The 18,338-nt window shown below is 35.1% G+C and overlaps 1 protein-coding gene across 1 annotated transcript; it reads right to left on the bottom strand.

The window, feature by feature from the left end:
* Positions 1-9,565: 9,565 nt before the first annotated feature.
* LOC107411208 (pentatricopeptide repeat-containing protein At2g15820, chloroplastic) lies at positions 9,566-13,004 on the bottom strand. The gene is made up of 2 exons (XM_016018753.4): positions 12,314-13,004; positions 9,566-11,785 (listed from the first exon to the last, which is right to left on the bottom strand). Exons 1-2 carry the CDS (start codon positions 12,896-12,898, stop codon positions 9,905-9,907), a joined length of 2,466 nt encoding a protein of 821 aa, XP_015874239.3. The 5' UTR covers positions 12,899-13,004; the 3' UTR covers positions 9,566-9,904.
* Positions 13,005-18,338: the final 5,334 nt, after the last annotated feature.

Genomic DNA, 18,338 nt, shown 5'->3' with positions numbered 1-18,338 from the left:
CGATGGTTTGTTACATTTACAAATGATCATTCACGTGTTTGTTGGGTGTATTTGTTAAAAGAAAAAGCTGAGGTGGGGATTATTTTTCAACAATTTCATTCCATGGTTAAAACACAGTTTCATGAAGTTATTAAAGTCTTTCGTACCGATAATGGTACTGAATATTTTAATAACTGGGAATTTTTTGAGTCATAATGGAATTATTCATCAAAGTACATGTGTAGATACCCCACAGCAGAATGGAGTTTCTGAGAAAAAAAATAAACACTTGTTAGAAGTTGCGACGATAATTTTATTCGCATCTAGGTTACAAAAGTGTTTTTGGGGGGATGCTGTTTTGACTGCTTGTTACTTGATAAATAGGATGCCATCCAAAGTCTTAAAGTTTCAAAGTCCTTTAACCACACTCCAAAAATCATACCCAGATACCTGAGTTTTCTCAAATCTTGGTCTTAAAGTTTTTGGGTGTACAGTTTTTGTCCACAACCTAGATCAAAATAGAAGTAAACTAGATCCCAGGGCACACAAGTGTATATTTGTGGGATATTCCACAACGCAGAAAGGGTATAGGTGCTATTCTATGGAAAGAAGGCGATATTTTGTTTCTCGGAATGTTATATTTTTTGAAAATCATTTTGTTGCTAGAACACAGATTCAGGGGGAGAGAGTTGGTGTTGAAAGTCTGTGGGGGAGAGAGAGAGAGAGAGAACGTTTTTCAGATTTTGAATGGGAATATTTTTGGAATTATAGTCCAGATAAGGAAGAGATTAATTCAAAAAATTCTGGTTTTCCCCCATCAAATTCGAATTCATCATCCAACTTAGATTCTCCTAAAAATTTGGCACCATCAAATTCAGATATATCCTTTGATTATAACCCTTCAAATTCGAATTTTCCTTCAAGTACTGATATTCAATTTAATTCGAATTCTGTTGTACCTAATTCTTCCACAAAATCTGGTTTCTCAAATCCAAAATCCTCATGTAAATTTGTCCAAAATCCAAATTTAAATTCTAATTTTGCTTTTCCAGATTTTTCTCCATCTTCCTCTCTTAATTTTGTGCCCTCAATTTCGAATTCAACTCCACATATCACTCCATCACTTCCTCCTTCAATTTCGCCCAGCCCTACTCACATTCAAAATCAAAATCTCATCTCTCCTCTTCCTTAAAATTCCGCCTCTTCCTCAGAAAATCCTAAGTCAGATTCTGTTCATATTTATAGCCCTAAAAACAACGCTAAAAAGTCTATTGATGTTGCTTATTCTTAGGGCACAAGTCTGAAAGGTGGCTAGATACAAAGAGACTCACACATCCAAGACTCTAATACGATGTCTGGTACTGAAATTGACTTGAGTAGTAATGATGAGGTAGAAGAGGAGACCCATGATAAGGAAGCGGATCTAGTGCATCCACATAAAGGAGAAGAGTTACTTATTGCACTTCGCAAGGGAACTTGATCATGTACCAAACATCCTATAGGCAATTTTCTTGTTTACACTCACCTGTCTAACTCTATACAGCAGTCAGTGTCCAATCTTGCAGATCACAAGATTCCCAATACCATAGAGGAGGCGTTACAAGATCTCAGATGGAGACAAGCTGTCATGGTTGAGATGGACGCTTTACAGAAGAGTGGAATGTTTGAAGTGGTCGAAGTTCCTCGAGACAAAACTCTAATGGGATGTAAATGGGTTTTCATCGTCAAGTATAACGCGGATGGCTCAGTAGAGACGTACAAGGCCCGACTGGTTGCAAAAGGCTATACACAGACTTATGGGATTGATTATGAGAAAACATTTGCTCCGGTAGCCAAAATGAACACAATTATAGTACTCTTGTCCATAGCTGTGAATCTGGATTGGCCTTTGTTTCAATTGGATGTGAAGAACGCTTTTTTGAATGGAGAACTAGAAGAAGAAGTCTACATGGATCTACCACCAGAATTTGGAATTAGTAACAACCGCAAGGTGGGATGCAAGCTTAAACGGGCTCTTTATGGTCTCAAACAATCACCAAGAGCGTGGTTTAGTCGATTCTCGAAGGCACTACTTCGTCAACAGTACAAATAAACTGGGTCTGATCATTCTATGTTTGTCAAGCATTGAGATGGCACGGTAACCATTTTGATTGTGTATGTGGATGATATCATATTGATTGGGGATGATTATGATGAACTAAAGAGTATTCGTTGCACTCTTGCTAAAGAATTTGAGATCAAAAATCTTGATCAACTACGATACTTTCTTGGCTTAGAAGTTGCAAGAACTCACAAGAACGGTATTATGATTTGTTAGAGAAAATATGTTCTGGATCTCCTTACTGAGATCGGTATGCTAGGGTGCAAGCCAGCAGAGACTCCAGTTGACCCAACAGTGAAGCTCGATGCATCAACAGATGGACAGCCAGTAGATAGGGGGAGATACCAGCGACTCATGGGAAAATTGATCTACTTGTCCCATACTAGACTTGATATTATATTTACTATGAGCCGAGTAAGTCAGTTTATGCACAATCCATGCGTAAAACACATGGTATGTAACACCCCGTATCAAAAAATATACATGATTAAACAAGTTTGACCAAATTGACTAAGTTTGACCTAGTGAATAATGTATGGGTTCAAGTTGACTTTTTCAATAGCCAATATTTTTGGTTTGACTAAGGTACCATTGTGTAGATCTCGTCGATATGAGTTCATAGACTGGCGGCACGCCAAATTCTGAGTTAGGAATAAAAAGTTATAGTTCTGAGAAGTTTTAAGCATAAGTTTTAAATCAGTATCCAAGCCAGTCCCCAGTTTTTGTCTGTTAGTGATCCAAGGCTTTATATAAGCCTAGGTAAGCGTGTCAAACAGGAAACAAAGCCAAAAATACCCATTTCTTCCCCAAAACCCGAGAAATTCTCTCCTCAGACCCGTGGGTCCGAACTGGGTCGTTTCGACCCGTTTACCGTCGAACCGGGTCATCGCCGTTTTGTCCATTTCCGGCCAACCACCACTTACACGCGCCAGCCACCTAGGAAGGTCACCTGAACGCGAGCTCAGCCGTGAAATTTCACGGCAAGAAGCGGTCAGACGCGGCCAGATCGGGCCAACGAAGTTCGCGGCAGCCGGCGAGGTGGGTCGTCAGATTTTCTCATTTCTTGGCCGTTTCAGGCCAACCCATACATCCTTTTCACTATTTTTGACCCCTCTGAACTCATTTCCGTGGTTATTTTGTCCAGATTCCTCACTGTTTGAAAGATCCGACAGTGGGAAGTTCGACTGATGCTTCAACAGTGTTTTCCGGCCACCGAAGGAAACTTTGGACCAAGGTGAGTATGCTGATGAGTTCCTTGTCTCTTGGGCTTTCCATCAATATAAAGTTTGTGAATTTTGGAGGTCATTTGATAATTTTCTCATTTTTGGATCAATTAGTTAATTTTCGGATAAGTTAGGCACTGTGTTTGGACAAAATTGGTCAAATTAGTTAAAATTGGAATTGAATTAGTGAAATTGGATATTATTAGGACCCATTAGGTGGTTCAATTTTGAAATATTAGGCTTCGGGTGAAAATCCCCAATTTTGGGTACGAGGTCCTAAGGATACGCGGTATAATTGGATTGTCCGGTGTCCAATTTATGCAATTTTGTAGTACTCTAAATTATTTTGAAATATTTGGATTATACAAGTGTCTCTGGTTTAGTTGTTTGGAGCCTGAGGAATATTTTGTTATATTACAGGCACTCGAGTTAAGCCTGGAGGCGATCCTGTAGAGGAGCAGGCGTGAGCATCTACAGTACTGTGAGTGGTTATATCATTTTTAAATGATTTGGGTATATAGTATAGTATATATGGGGTTTAAATATTTTACGTATATATCATTTGATTGAAATGTTGTTTTATGCATATACAAATATTTGCTTTCACATATATGTGTTATCATTTTATATGATTTTTGATAATATTTTAAGTGATTTTCAATTTTAATGGGTCCATAAATGGACTTGTGGTATTTAAATATCTTGGTAATTAAATTGAGATTTTAAATCATTTTGGTAACTATTTGGTTTGAGAAATCAGATTGAAAATAATATGATTTTAAGCATGATCAAATATTTTATAATTTTATGTGCTTAAAATTGGTTTATGGTGAATATATTTCACTGTGGTATTTCTGGTTTTCGTATGAAATGATGTTTTGAGATTTTTGAAGTATTTAATTAAGCGGTGGAAGTTTAAATGTTAAATTGTGATTTATGATACAGTATCGTTTGGAAAAGTATATATATAATCTTACAAGATTGTTTCACGTATACTGTATTGGTTATTTTTAAATTGATGTACCATGTAATGCCAATACCTTAAATCGGTATTATATTATATTATATTACCGCGCGCTGGGTTTACCACGGTGCCGTGAGGTTGGTTTCATTCAACGGTTATCTATTATTACCACGGACTGTGAGGTCGGGTTTATCCGACGGTTTATTATTATTACCACGGTGCCGTGAGATTGGTATCATTCAACGGTTTATTATTGCCACAGACCGTGAGGTTGGATACGTCCCGACGGTTATTTATTATTTCCACGACACCATTCATATATTGAAGGTCGTGAGGTGGGTGTATCCCACGGTTTACAGATTGGTACATCGTATGGTACATTGTATATGTTTGTATATATTGTTGATTTATAAATATTGTGGTGATTTCTGCATTTTCAGATTTATTTGGTGGAACTGTATTTATTATAGTGTATGCTCAGGTGTTTATATCTTGATTTGAGACATTTCATAATATTACAATGATCGTTCATTCATACTTTTGAGCATCGGTTTTCATGATATTAATTGGGGTACAAGTTTGGGTTTTTGTGAAATGATTTTTAAACGGGGAACTTTTCAACGAGTGGAATGAGAGGTATTGAGAGAAAGATATTTCAGAAATAAATCATTATTTTTCTATTATACTATGCGACTCACTGAGATTTCTTTATCTCACGTTTTATTGTTTTAAATTCGTTCCCCTAGGCCCAGGCAGCTAGTAGCAGTCTACCTCGTGCACAGCTTATCACTTATTTCCTTCCACTACAGCAGCCGTATTTGTCCTTTATCTACCTATTGTTATCTTCTAGATTTATTTATTACTTATTTGTACTCATAGACTTTGTTGACACTCTTAGAATGCTCTGATTTTAAATATGGGACTCAGTAGAAACCATAGTACTCATATGTGTAGTTATGGCCTGTAGTACAGTAGGCCGGTTGTGGACTTATTTATATAAATATTTATATATTTGAGGTATTAATGTTAATACTGGTGTTTGATTATCTACGTTTTAAAGTGAAGTTTCATTGGATATTTTCTAGAGATTGTCCAGTGGGACTTCACTAGGCGGGATCATCCGGAAGGTCCTGAGAGGGTTCCTGGGACGGGTCCTGTCATGGAAGCTACCTACCGGATTTTGAGGAATCTAAAAGGTACATCAGGAAGAGAATTGCTGTTTCGAAAAACTGACGATAAGAGAATTGAAGGATGTACAGATGTAGACTGAGCAAGCAGCTGAAGATAGACGCTCTACTATAGGATATTGTTCTTTTGTTTGGGGAAATCTGATAACCTGGAAAAGCAAAAAGCAAACGGTGGTGGCAAGAAGCAGTGCTGAAGCAGAGTTGAGAGCATTAGCAGATGGTATATGTGAAGAACAAAACATGTGGAGATAGATTGTCACTTTATCAAGGAGCAAATTGAGGAAGGAACGATATGTATGGCCTATGTACCAACTACACAGCAAACTGCAGATGTCTTCACAAAGGGACTACATAGAGCCACGTTTGAAATATTGATGGACAAGCTAGGAATGTACAATTTGTACAGTCCAGCTTGATGGGGAGTGTTAGCAGTCATAGGTTGTTAGGAGTTTTGAAGTATTTTAGGAATTCCTTTATTTTAGAATTAGTTAAGAGTTCTTTCCTTAACTTTAGGAGTTTGTTATTTTGAGGTTTCCAAATGTAGTATAAATTACTTTCTTATGAATAATACAAGTATTCTGTTTTATTCTCCAGATAAGGTGTTTTCTCTCTTCTTCTTTCACGTCTATTGCTTATAGGTGTCTAGCATTTTAGTCTTTGCACTTCCAGTTTAAACTATAGCACCCTAGATTTTCTTACTGTAACCAGTCTATTCAACCGAAAGGTGCTAGCACATACTGCTAAGGAAATTCTTTTGTGCCAAAACATGGGTCTATTCAACCGAAAGGTGCTAGCACGTACTGCTAAGGAAATTCTTTTGTGTCAGAACATGGGTCCACTATCTTCAATTGGACTTCAGTTCATATTTGTTATTGGGTAACCAATATTGTTGTGTTTTCTGTTGATTGGTAACTGGACTCACTTCTTAACAACTTTATCTTTTGGGATTGATGATACTTGTACATGGTACCATAATAGCCGTATTCTCTGCGTGTTCTTGTGTTCAAATCCAGCTGACCCCTTGTCTTTAGTAATCTATTACTTTGCTGATATCTAAGCCCACATTTGGTTCCTATTTATTTGGTCAGCCTACACATGAGGTTTAGTATGTTAGATTTATTAGAAACTTAAGCTCATTTACATGGTTAAGATTTTGAGATTGATGATAACTTGAAAACCTTATTGCAAGTATAAAACCTCAGCATGTAATATCTAATTCTTTCAATCCTATTTACAACAGTACATAATCACACTTAATCGAGTGCATTTGAATTGCCTGTAAAATTTGCAAGTGCGAGGACTTGAACTTTTCTTCAAACTTCAGGCAGCAAAGTAGGCAAAGCTAGGCTTTCTACAAGAAGTAACCACCGCATCAGACAGCTAATGAGTCCAACAAAACAGATGAATACCACATTGACAGTATGTCTAACCACCAGTTTGAACAAGACAAAGATGTTAAAGGCAGCGAACAACCTAACAGAAACATGGACTGGGTTACCGTTTTAATATCGTTGCCAAAGTGTTGACCCGCAGAGCCGTTACAGCAGCATTCCTGGAATTAGGAGACAACCTTCCTTACCAAAGTGCAGATGATCCCAACAACCCTGGAGTAAAAGAAAGAGACAAATGGCATAACACACTAATATGGCAAAGAAATGGCATCACATAAAACATGTCAGCCCGAGGATAAAAAAATGTTTGCTTAATTACCAGATACCATGTTCCATCTGCCCATTCATGCCATTTGCTTGAACGTGCAATGAGCTGCCAATGTCCATCAGAGCAAAACATACAGGCAAGTCAATTTAACAGAATCAAAATCAGCAGTTGATTTTATAAGTGTTAGAAAAATCCAGCATTTATATCTTCAGTTAGTTTTATGACACTTTCTATATACTATGCTGCAACAAGCCAGGCTGGAAGCACTCAAAGCCATGTTCAAATTCAGTTTCATTACTAACATAATGGCCGAAACTATACTCAACTCAACAAGAAAATGAGGGCAGTAATAATTGAGCAGGAGACGGACTGAGTTCCTAATCAAATTCATAAGGAAGCATTCCTATGAGAAGGATAAGCATATTTGTATTATTGGAAAAAACAACATAATAAATTTAAATAATCAAAACAAAACAAATGATAACAATAGCCAATTGCCCATTATCTGTTCACATGTTGAAAATATCTATACTGCATATAAAAGTTGAACACTCTCCATATACAAATGAAACAACAATGAACACCATCATATTAACAAAAGCATAAAGGTGAATAAAACAGTGATATATTTTCTAAATCACAAAAAATTTTCAGGTATCTAAAATAGATATGAAGCCAAGATCTCTTAAATTTCATTTCACATGAGAAATTCATGAGTTGAAATTGAAACACATATAGCAATATGAAAACAAAGGGATGTATCCAAAATATATAGTACAGTTAAATATACCACAGGGTCAAATAAAAAAACCATTGAAAAAATGTATACGGCAATGTAAAATTTATATTGAGTGTGTGTGTATATATATATATATAAACTAGTCATGTATCTTTACATTGTGATAGTACATGACCTGGTATTTCTTGATGCATAGATCATGAACATTACAAGGCAAATGGTCTCAATGGCACACCCAATAGAATTGATGGTAATCAACATAAATGCATTTGTCTTAAGGAAAGCAAGTAGAGCATGAGCATTGCACTGGACAATACCGAATAAGGAATTCATTTAAAAACCCTTCTATTTTTCTTGAAAATCCTGTAAACTGTGCCCTACCATATAGAAAACAAAACTATATTTAATATAATTTCTTAAAATCCCATTATGTATATAATGTAGATATAGAATGATTGAGAGCTTACAATAGTGCTATTAGACAAGGCAGGACACAGTAGAGGAGAAGGTACTTGGTGAATCAGTGAGCTTGAAGACTTCTCCATTGTCAAGTTGGCAATATGTATAAATATTGAAACATTACCATGTAGAGATACATAAAATGGCCCTTACCTTTGTCTGGTAGTTCCAGATACAGATAATTCCCGAATATAAACTTTCCAGAGTCCTGATGTAAAGCATTACACACTTGATTACCTAGTTATAGAAATAGCATATATAAGTTAAACAGAAACACTTATAGAAAATAATTAATTACCATAGCTCAGTAGGAATTGTGCCTCAAAATTTTAACTGAAAAGGTTGCTGGGCACCAATTGCAAAACAAAGAAGCAAAAATATGTCAGTTCAAAACCAATTCCGAAATCAAGTAAATTATTGTTATCAGTCTCAATCATGTTCACAAAAAAGGTTCTAGACTTGTTTCAGAGCAGAAGTGGGTTTACCCCCCAAATGTAATCAACACAGTATGTTTTTCAAACGTATACTGCAAGGAGCCAGTCAACTACTAAATACTTATTTGTTTGGAATGGAAATATTTTTATGAATAATGAATATACTCATTTTATAATCAGAAGGTCCTACATGCTGGAGTATTAATAATGTAATTTTTGATGTTCTATAGAGATTTTATTTATAAACTTCTTTCAAAATTCTAATCAGGAAAAAGACATATATGTATATATATTGACGGTCTGATGCATACAATCCCAAAAAGCTAAAACATAAATTGTATTATATATGACAAGCCCGATAATAGCAATCACAGAAGCAAGATAGCATAACCATTTAACCTGCAATTTGCGGATAACACAAGGAGTGGGAATGTAGTAGTTCTTAATATATCATACTCAAAGCAATTGGATTCCAAGTCTCTAGGGGTGGTACCTGCTGGTGGTACAAAAGGATGCAAAACACTGCTGAGGCTGTATAATGTGGCTCCATTTATCCATAACCATAAAACTCCCATTAGAGGCAGTAAAAATATGCATTTTTAAATGAATGCTTCATGCCAAGGATCATTTTGATTTTTGAATTAGCCCATGATCAAAAATCAGACAACAGAGTCAATGTTTCACTCATTTTGAAGTAAATTATGGCAAATTATACTTAGGTAGTCATATTGCAGGAACTCATGGTGGTAACTATTTGTTTATTATGTTATTATTAATTTGTAATTACACGGCGATGATGATGTAAAAAGAAGTCCTCAAATACGATTGAAAATGCATTTGTTTCTTGATCGATTGAAGATGCAAGTCTTTCGTACAAGTACATGACTTCATAGTATGCCAAACTACGACAAATGACTGAAACAGATTGTTCATTCAATGGAAGCAGAATAAATAACATTGTAAGAGGCCAATCTAACTGGCCGCTGACCAGATTTCTAAGACTACTCTTTGTGTGTTTAGTATGTACAACTCAAGCTGCCCAGGATGGAGATTCCAAATGGTTGAGATGCATGTTAAGCTTCCCTGGACCCAGTGGATCCGGCACTCCCATTGAAAGGGCAAAAATAGATCCTGTATATAACACACACAAAAAGAAGCCCTACATATTATCATCATCACTGTAATCAGAAGCCTTTTCATCAGAATCAGACCCACTTTCAAAGCTAATGTTTTCAGTTTCATATGTACTACTTCCTATGGTTTCACCACCCACTTTTAGAGAATCTTTCAAGTCGTCTATAATATAAGGCTCTGTCAGTTTCCAGAACCAGGTTGAATTGTTTCCTAAGAAGCCTATCCAAAACACTCTCCCCTTCTTTTTCACCCTGCAATTCAGGGACCTTGCTTTCAAGGTTTTGACAATCTTCTCAACAGCTTCCTGATTTCCCTTTAGCTTCAACAAAATGTCTCCTGATGAAGTCCTGTGCCCCCCATACATATACCAGTATGCAAGAACACGTGGTGACAGCCACCGATGGATTAACTTCGGAATTGTTTGTCGGCCTTTTGGCCAAAACTGGTCTGCGTAGAAACCAAAATAAGAATGCGAGATGGTAGAAAATCTACATGGTATGTCCTCAATAGCATCATTTGTCTTACAGGAAGGATGCAACCACTCATGGTATTGATCATGAATATGCCTCTTCAAAATGGAATGCAAACCAGAATTCTCATTGAACTCAAAGCGGAGCATGTGATTCTTCCTCTCTTCGTCTGATTCAATTTTCAAACCACCTAACAGCAACCCCACTAGGATCTCTCGTTGTTCTTTACTTAGCTTCAGGCTTAAAGGTTTTTTAACCACTTTCCTGCTCAAGCTCAGGACATAATCGATCTTTTCCATCAATTCTGATTCAATATCATATCTCTTCTGGCACATCAAATCATATATCTTCTCTGCCTTCACATAGTCTCCAGATGACAGATATCCACTTAATATGATGTTGCACGACCGAGCATCAACACCAATTGCCCCACTATTTTGCATTTGGTCAAAGATCTCCTCAGCCTTTTCAAGGTTACTGCCTTTCACTAAAGAATCCAAGTATATAGTATAAATAGTACGGTTGGGTCGGCATTTCTGAAGGCACTGGATGAAGGCTAATTCCACTTTATCATGTAAGCCCAAGTCAAAGTACATACTCATTAAATCAACATAAGATGGCATAAGAGGCTTCAAACCACTGTTTAAGAACTCTACCATGACAGATTCTGCAAGTTCAACTTCTTGAGCTCTACATAAAATTTCTATCACCTTATGATATGCCAGATAACTGGTCGAGTTCAAATGTTTCTGCATGTCTCTAAATATCTCCAGAGACTTCCTATGATTTCCAGCCTTCGCATGGACCTCCATTCTATAAACAAAAGCCTGAGAAGGGCGACCATCATCAAGAAGCAGGAGTTTGGACCAAGTTTTTTCTGCTTCCTCAACGTCTCCTTCCTTTGAGCAAGCTCTCAAGACAGAAACAAGCACTTCTCTGCCCTCTTCAATTCCAGCTTGTTGCATCATTGTCCTTAATGCTGTCATCCTTTCTTTATCCACGGTATCCTGATGGCTATGTAGCCAAATGAGGCCACAGTATATATCCTTATGTATCTCAAGCCCAGTTGTTTCCAAATTGTGAAAAATAAACTCAGCCTGTTTAAGATACTGTTTTGAAGACCCTCCTGGTTTACCAATAATAGATCTGAAGAGAGAATTATGCAAGCTAAGCCGAGGCTGATAACCTCCCAGCTGAATCATTCGGTTGTAGATGCTACATGCTTCTTCCAAGCACCCTTGAACTGGAGTACTAAGATATGCAACAACCAATATGTGGAAGGTTGATTCACTAGGAACACGCCCCTGATTGATTATATCATCAAATATCTCCCTACATTTTGAGAACTTTCGCTCCTTACCCATGTAATCTGCTAGCTTAGTAGCAAGAGCAAAATCAAATCGATACCAATGCTGTTGCATCATCCATTTGTAAACCTGTCAAAAAAAAAAATGTGAATAAAGTCACCAAACCAAGGATCTCTTATCAAATAAGCCAAAGGAAAAAAAAAAAAAAAAAAAATTATTTGTTTTAAAATTTCAGTATAATGTTGGAAAGATTTAATTCATAAGAAAAAAAATGAATCACCAAAATTCCAGTAGCTGAAGTAATTTGAATGTTACTCGATTCCAACACATAACATAGATTGTGAATTAACAAATATAAATGAAAAACAACTGCTTTAAACATATTTGATTACTATAGCAATCCTTTCTAACCGAAATAATTTAACTAATAACAAAGTCACCCAGAATGAATTATGGGTGTGTTACAATAAATTTACCAAGCACTATAAAAAATGTTTTTTCTTTGGTATTGAACTTCAACAAATTCCATAAACATACAACGCAGCATACTTTTCTTTCTCGAAAGATCATAAGAATGAACAATATGCAAAATGAAACCCCATAAAAATAAAAAAACACACAGAAGGACATAGAAATTCTTAAAAATAGGAACTTTACCCTAAACCCAGCCTCGTTCTCGCGAATCCGCATACAATGGACTGCGACGTAAGTGGCGTCTTCTTGCCTCACCCATTTCTTCTGCGCATTGAGTATCCTAACCAGCGTCGCTGGCTTATGCGCCGGCAATTCCTTACAAAGCCACGCCAACTTGGACCTCCGCCACTGCTCCGGCAGCTCCTCAAGCTCCTTAACCTCAAGCTCCGGCGACTCCAAATGCTTCAAATCCGTCGACGCAAAGCTCCTTTCGTAATCAAAAGGCTCTCTTTCGTCCACATTGCTGAAACCCCAATTCTCCTCCGTCCCAGAGACTCCGCTCGCCAACTGTTCGGCAAAAGTACCGGAAGAGGAAACCGCTGGCAACCGGAAAGTTTTAGAGGCGGCGGAAAGCGGAGGGGTGAAGATGGGTCGGAAGTAGCAGTGGTGGTGTTGGCAGTGAGAAAGTGAGAGAGTGAGGGAACGGAGGAGAGAGAAAGAGGAGCTGCGCATGGAGATAGAACAGAAGGTAGCGAGGAAGCTGGTGGAGGAGTTGGGTACGAGAGCCAAGGAAGAGAGGTCACCTCCTCGAGCTCTGCTAAGAAGCATGCCTTGGTTGGGCCCTTTGGGTTTTCCTCCTTCTTCTTCTTCTTCTTCTTCTTCTTCACCTTGCTCTAGGATTCATGGAAGCTCTCCGTTTTTACTCTTTTTTCTATACGTATATATATGTCATCCACAACGGAGGGAACCAACGGCTCGATTTGAACGAATGCTTGGGGCCCAGGTACGTGGTCATCATTCCATCCTGGATGTGGGCTTGGGCGGGTTAAATTATTGTTAGGATCCAAGTGGCCCAAACATGAAAAAGAAAAAAAAAAAAATATATATATATATATATACACACACTAATGAAGGAAAAATAAATTTAGATGGATTTTATCAAACAAAAAAATATTTTTATTTAGATTTAAAATCCATATAAGCTTAAAGAAAGAAGTCAAATTTTAGGTATCGATGCCTATGAAATATGGTCAATGATTATGAATTTACGACATGGCAACTTATATAACAAGTTATATCTTCGTTTATTTATAAAAAATTATATCTTCCTTTAGTTATATATATTTAATTAAGCAGCTAACATAAAAACAACAGTACTTTTTTTTTTTATTGTATCATCAACTATTACTTTTTTTCGTTTTTTTGCTGGAAATCAACAACTATTACCTTTGAAACCAAATTCTAACTTTAAGTTAAAAATGAATTCCTTTTTAGTGCCTTTTTTTTTTCTTTCTATTACCTGCTGCAGTTGTTTTTCCTTTGTGATATCTAACTGCTCAAACCCTAGTGTCTATCTTTTTAGAGTACTTAGTCTTATTCAAATATTTGATGGTCACATAGTACTTAGTCCAAATCAGATTTTTGATGGTCACATACTTTCAAATTTCCTTTAGTTACTATCTATTTATCTCTGATCTGTTCTTTTCTCATCTTTTGTTAGTGTTTTATTCTATAATACATCAAGGAAGAAGTGTTTTTGATTGATCTTGAAGACAAATTTATGGTTGATTTTTAAGACATGTTTTCAATTGATCTTGAAGAGAGATAATAATTAACTTTATGGGTGGAAGAATATTAATTTTTTAAGGCGAATTGATGGAGCTTATTACTTTGGAGTATGCCAATTTATCTTAAAGTTCAACCCATGATTGATGCCAATACAAGGTATTTGCATCAATTTGACTCTTTTCATTATGTTTCTCTTTATATTCTAAATAATGATTCAAATTGATGTATTGTTTTTTTTCTTTTTTCTTTTTTTATCTTAATTTCTTTATTAGGATTTGACAAACAGTTTATCTAATAAAATTCTTTTTTTTTTTAATTATAATTTGAGAAATGAAAGATTTTTATCCATATAAGATTTGAATCCTATATCTACAAGATTATTTTCAATATTTTCATTATTGAGCTAAACTTACAAATACTTATAAATTTTTACTCCACTGTTATTATCACCCAGTCCCCATAAAATATCTCTTTGTAATTAGTTTTTAATTTGTATATATACATATATGATTTCAATATGTTGGAAATTTAATGATATTACAAAAATTGAATTGTTGTTATCTTCTCTATTTATGATGTTAGTATGCTCCAACAAAACATTGTTTAATTACCATACACAATAAAAACCTATTAGATCAAACTTTTTAATTTAATCAATTTGATAAGATCTTGACTGTATGTACAAGTTATTTAATTTTAATAACTTTCAAATAGGATGTGCTATATACGTATCATCTTGTAGCACTATTTTATATCAACCGGAAATTTAAACCAAAAAAAAAAAAAAATTGTCGCTTTAGACATAGATCCTTCTATTGTTCTAAATCATTTCCATACATACACAAACCTTTTTTTTCTTTTTTTTGGTAACTATGTACAAATATTTAAACCTTTTTAAAGATAAAATAGGTAAACCTTCATGGACAGCATGCATGGATGGCCTTTTTCCGTCTTGAAGTAACCTAAAAAGTCATGTGTGGTAGCTGATAGGAATTGCCAGTTTCCCTGTGTTTGAGGAAACCACTTTCCACCTATGTACCTCAATCATTTTTGCTACATGCCAAAATTTGTAGTAACTAAGCAAGAAAGTGAACAAGCAAATATTTTGCTTTTCACAATTTGTTCCCTTTTGTTTTTTTTGGGGGGTAACTCTTCACAATTTGTTCGTCTCATTCTTGGTGGAAAAATTAAGGATATCCAATTTAATAAAATTGAGTTGTAAATTTTCATTATATCAGCTTGGTAATTAAGTATCCCTTTAAAGACAATCAAATAACAAAATTATTGTTTCTTTAAAACAACAATACAAACTTCCACAATTTAACTAGCCATAGTTAAACAATTTAGATTTAAAAGCTAACACTACAGAGAAAATGGGTTATGACCCATGAATTCTTGTGATTCTGCAAGCTGCATTCACAAATGAATAATTTTTTATTTTATTTTTTGGTGCTTTGAAAAGTTTGTTAATTAAATAGATGGAATTCATCAACATATAATTTGTTGCACCAAGAAAAAGCCAAAGAATATTCCGGAATGATATTGCTTACATTACAGAGAAGACCAAAAAATAAATAAATAATCATATTGCATCACAGAGGGTATGGAGCTGTTTATAAAATATAAGAATGGTTCTCATAATATAGACAGTTATATATGCACCCAAGTGATATATAACTCCATTTACCCACAAAAAAAAAAAAAAAAAAAAAAAGAGAGAGAAGAAAAGAAAAAGAAAAGTGATATATACCTCTATACTTGGTTTCATATTTAAATATATGTAATATACTATTTTGGTTTTATGAAAAATTTAATATATTTTTGCTGACAGTCTATTTTAAAACTTTTTTTTTTTTGGTTTAGTTGATTAAAAAAAATTTAGATAATTTATTAATGAAAGACAAATATACTAATGTTATTTTTTCATGACATTGTTAAATATTTTTTTAAAATTTTAATTTGAACACATTATAAATATATTTTCTATTTTCGCAACTGGTAAAATATCAATTTATTTTTTAAATATGCTCTCATATAAATGTATTTGGAACTAAAATTCACTCATATATATATATATATATATATATTTGCTTAGAAAGAAAATTCAGCCACATTTATGAATAGTACTTTAAATCAGAGTTACATAAAAAAAAAAAAAATATTAGAGTTTTTCTTTTCTTTTTCAGTTTTTTTTGCAGCAAAAAATTCTATGTTTTGATATTACTCTATTTTGCAGTTATATGTTTGTGTATATCTACCATATAAATAGCGAACTTGAGATTCTGGTCATATAATTATATGAAAACCCTTATAGTTACTTTTAACACACTATCAAATTAATATATTACAGAAATATCATTTTGTATTTGTAATAAAAAAATATCATTTTGAATTTTATTATTAAACCATGCATTTTTCTATGAATTTTGTAATGTTTTTGTATTAAAGATAATTGAATGATTTGTTTTTAATGGGTATTAAAGTGTATGAATGGAGATTTATGATGAGTTTTTCCATTGGGGTTTTGATGGTGCATGGGATTGATCGAAATTGCAATTTTGGAATAAGAAAATATATAGGTTTTTGAGTTCCTTAAGCATTGAGAGAGAAAACTTATGAGGAAATGTTGAGTTGCATAGAGTGGTAAAGCTTGGGTATTGACAGTTCGAAGAATGAGACTTTGGTGGTGCTGTGTCCAAGGTCTAAAGAATCCGTTGTATCCTAGGAGATAAGCGTCACAGAATCATCTGTACCGGTAGGGTGAAAATAGTCTTAAAGACACTATAGTATCATATAGGCATCGGACAAATCTATCAACTAACCAACACCAACAGATAAACAGGTTCTGAAAATTTGTTTCTTATTATTCTACAATTTTTATTATTCTACAATTTTTATTTTCCTTATTTTCCTACAAGCTTAAGACGATTTTGGATAATTGTTTATAGATATCAGTTATATACTTGTTTCGTTTTGGAAAAGAGAAAAAAAAAATTCCCCTGGCCCGTGCATATTAATCTATTTAGGCATATGTTTTTCCTTTGTTTTATCAATATTTGGCTCTTATATCTGATTACCCATGATTTTATAAAAAATTTGGTAATTTTTTGATAATTTTTCTATGCCGAAAAGCTGGAAAAAGTGAAAAAAAAAATTGAAACTTGGTCGGCCGGGTCAAAATTGACCTTGATAAGGGTTCAAGATGGGTCAGAACTCAAGTAAACGAGCCAGATTTTGGATTCGTGGGGTAGAATTTTTATTCTGTTGCATTCAACCCATATGAGAGCCCAACCCGTGTATAGAACAAGCTACTGTTCAGTCCAATACCCAAGGTCCAATACTAAACCAGGCCCATTGGCCTAAAAGATTTCGAGCTGGCACTTGTCATGGAAAGAGTGGCATCACACTGTGTATAGTGGAAAGGCCATGTGTTGGACAATGGAAAGGCCTGTGTTGGATAGTGGCGAGGCCACATGTTGGACAATGAAAGGGAACACAAGTCGCGCAGCGATGTAGGCCACATGTTGTGCAACGACACGGGGCCACGTGTCGCCCAATGACAGGGACACATGTCGCGTGTTGGCATTGGACATGTGTCGGGCCAGTAGTGCCACATGTCATCCAATAGCAGAAGACATGTGCTACACTGTGGTGGGTCCATGTGGCTGTCATGGGTGACATCATCTAGACACATCAACATGACACATCATCTATCACATATGCTGACTACCACACTAGTAGATGCCACATCAGCGCTAGATGCCATGTCAGCACTAAATGCCATATCATCACTGCTGCCACATCAACACAGTGCCATGTCAGCAGGACATTGATGATGATGTCATCATAATGATAGCTAATGGGTGTATAAAGTAATTTTATGAGTATATACATCAATTTTCTGATGTGATGTATACAAAAAATTTTGTGGATGTATGAAAAGAAATCCAGAAAAATTACAATGTTGTAATTTCTTATTTAAAATTGGTTATAATTAGTTTGTTGGGGTTTAAAACAACACTAATTGATTTCTATTTTGTGATTTTACATAAATGACAAATGGATCAAATAATGTGACTTTTGATACTGTCCTCATTGCACAAGTGCTAACTCCAACTCTTATGGTCCAAATACCTCCCCATGCACCGGTTGCTATGCTGCGAATCATGCTGAATGACCAGAGAAGTTTAATGAAGCACATTTTAAGAAGTGTGAACAAAAAATATTGTTTTACTTAAACACCTTGAATCTTGTGAGGTTCTTGACTGAAAACGTACTTCCGAGCAATAATGAAAGTGATAGAGAAACATTTATAGCGGTAGATGCATGGAAGCATTCTGATTATTTATGTCAGAATTATATCCTGAATAGTCTATCAGATGCTTTATACGGAGTGTACTGTAGCACGAAAACAGCAAAAGAGCTATGGAAAACTTTGGATCGCTAGTACAAAACAAAGAATGCTGGTTCCGAAAAGTTT

This window comes from Ziziphus jujuba, chromosome 9, assembly GCF_031755915.1.
Source record: "Ziziphus jujuba cultivar Dongzao chromosome 9, ASM3175591v1".
Taxonomy (NCBI): Eukaryota; Viridiplantae; Streptophyta; class Magnoliopsida; order Rosales; family Rhamnaceae; genus Ziziphus; species Ziziphus jujuba.
Note: the sequence above shows the minus strand (reverse complement) of the source record. Positions and strands in the feature narration are given on the sequence as shown.

Bases quoted from the DNA above. Each gene is read 5' to 3' on its own strand.
- LOC107411208 (XM_016018753.4), bottom strand. From the start codon at position 12,898: ATGCTTCTTAGCAGAGCTCGAGGAGGTGACCTCTCTTCCTTGGCTCTC. The intron at 11,786-12,313 runs GTAAAGTTCCTA...TTTTTTTGACAG, and splicing joins AGAACGAGGCTGGGTTTAGG to GTTTACAAATGGATGATGCA.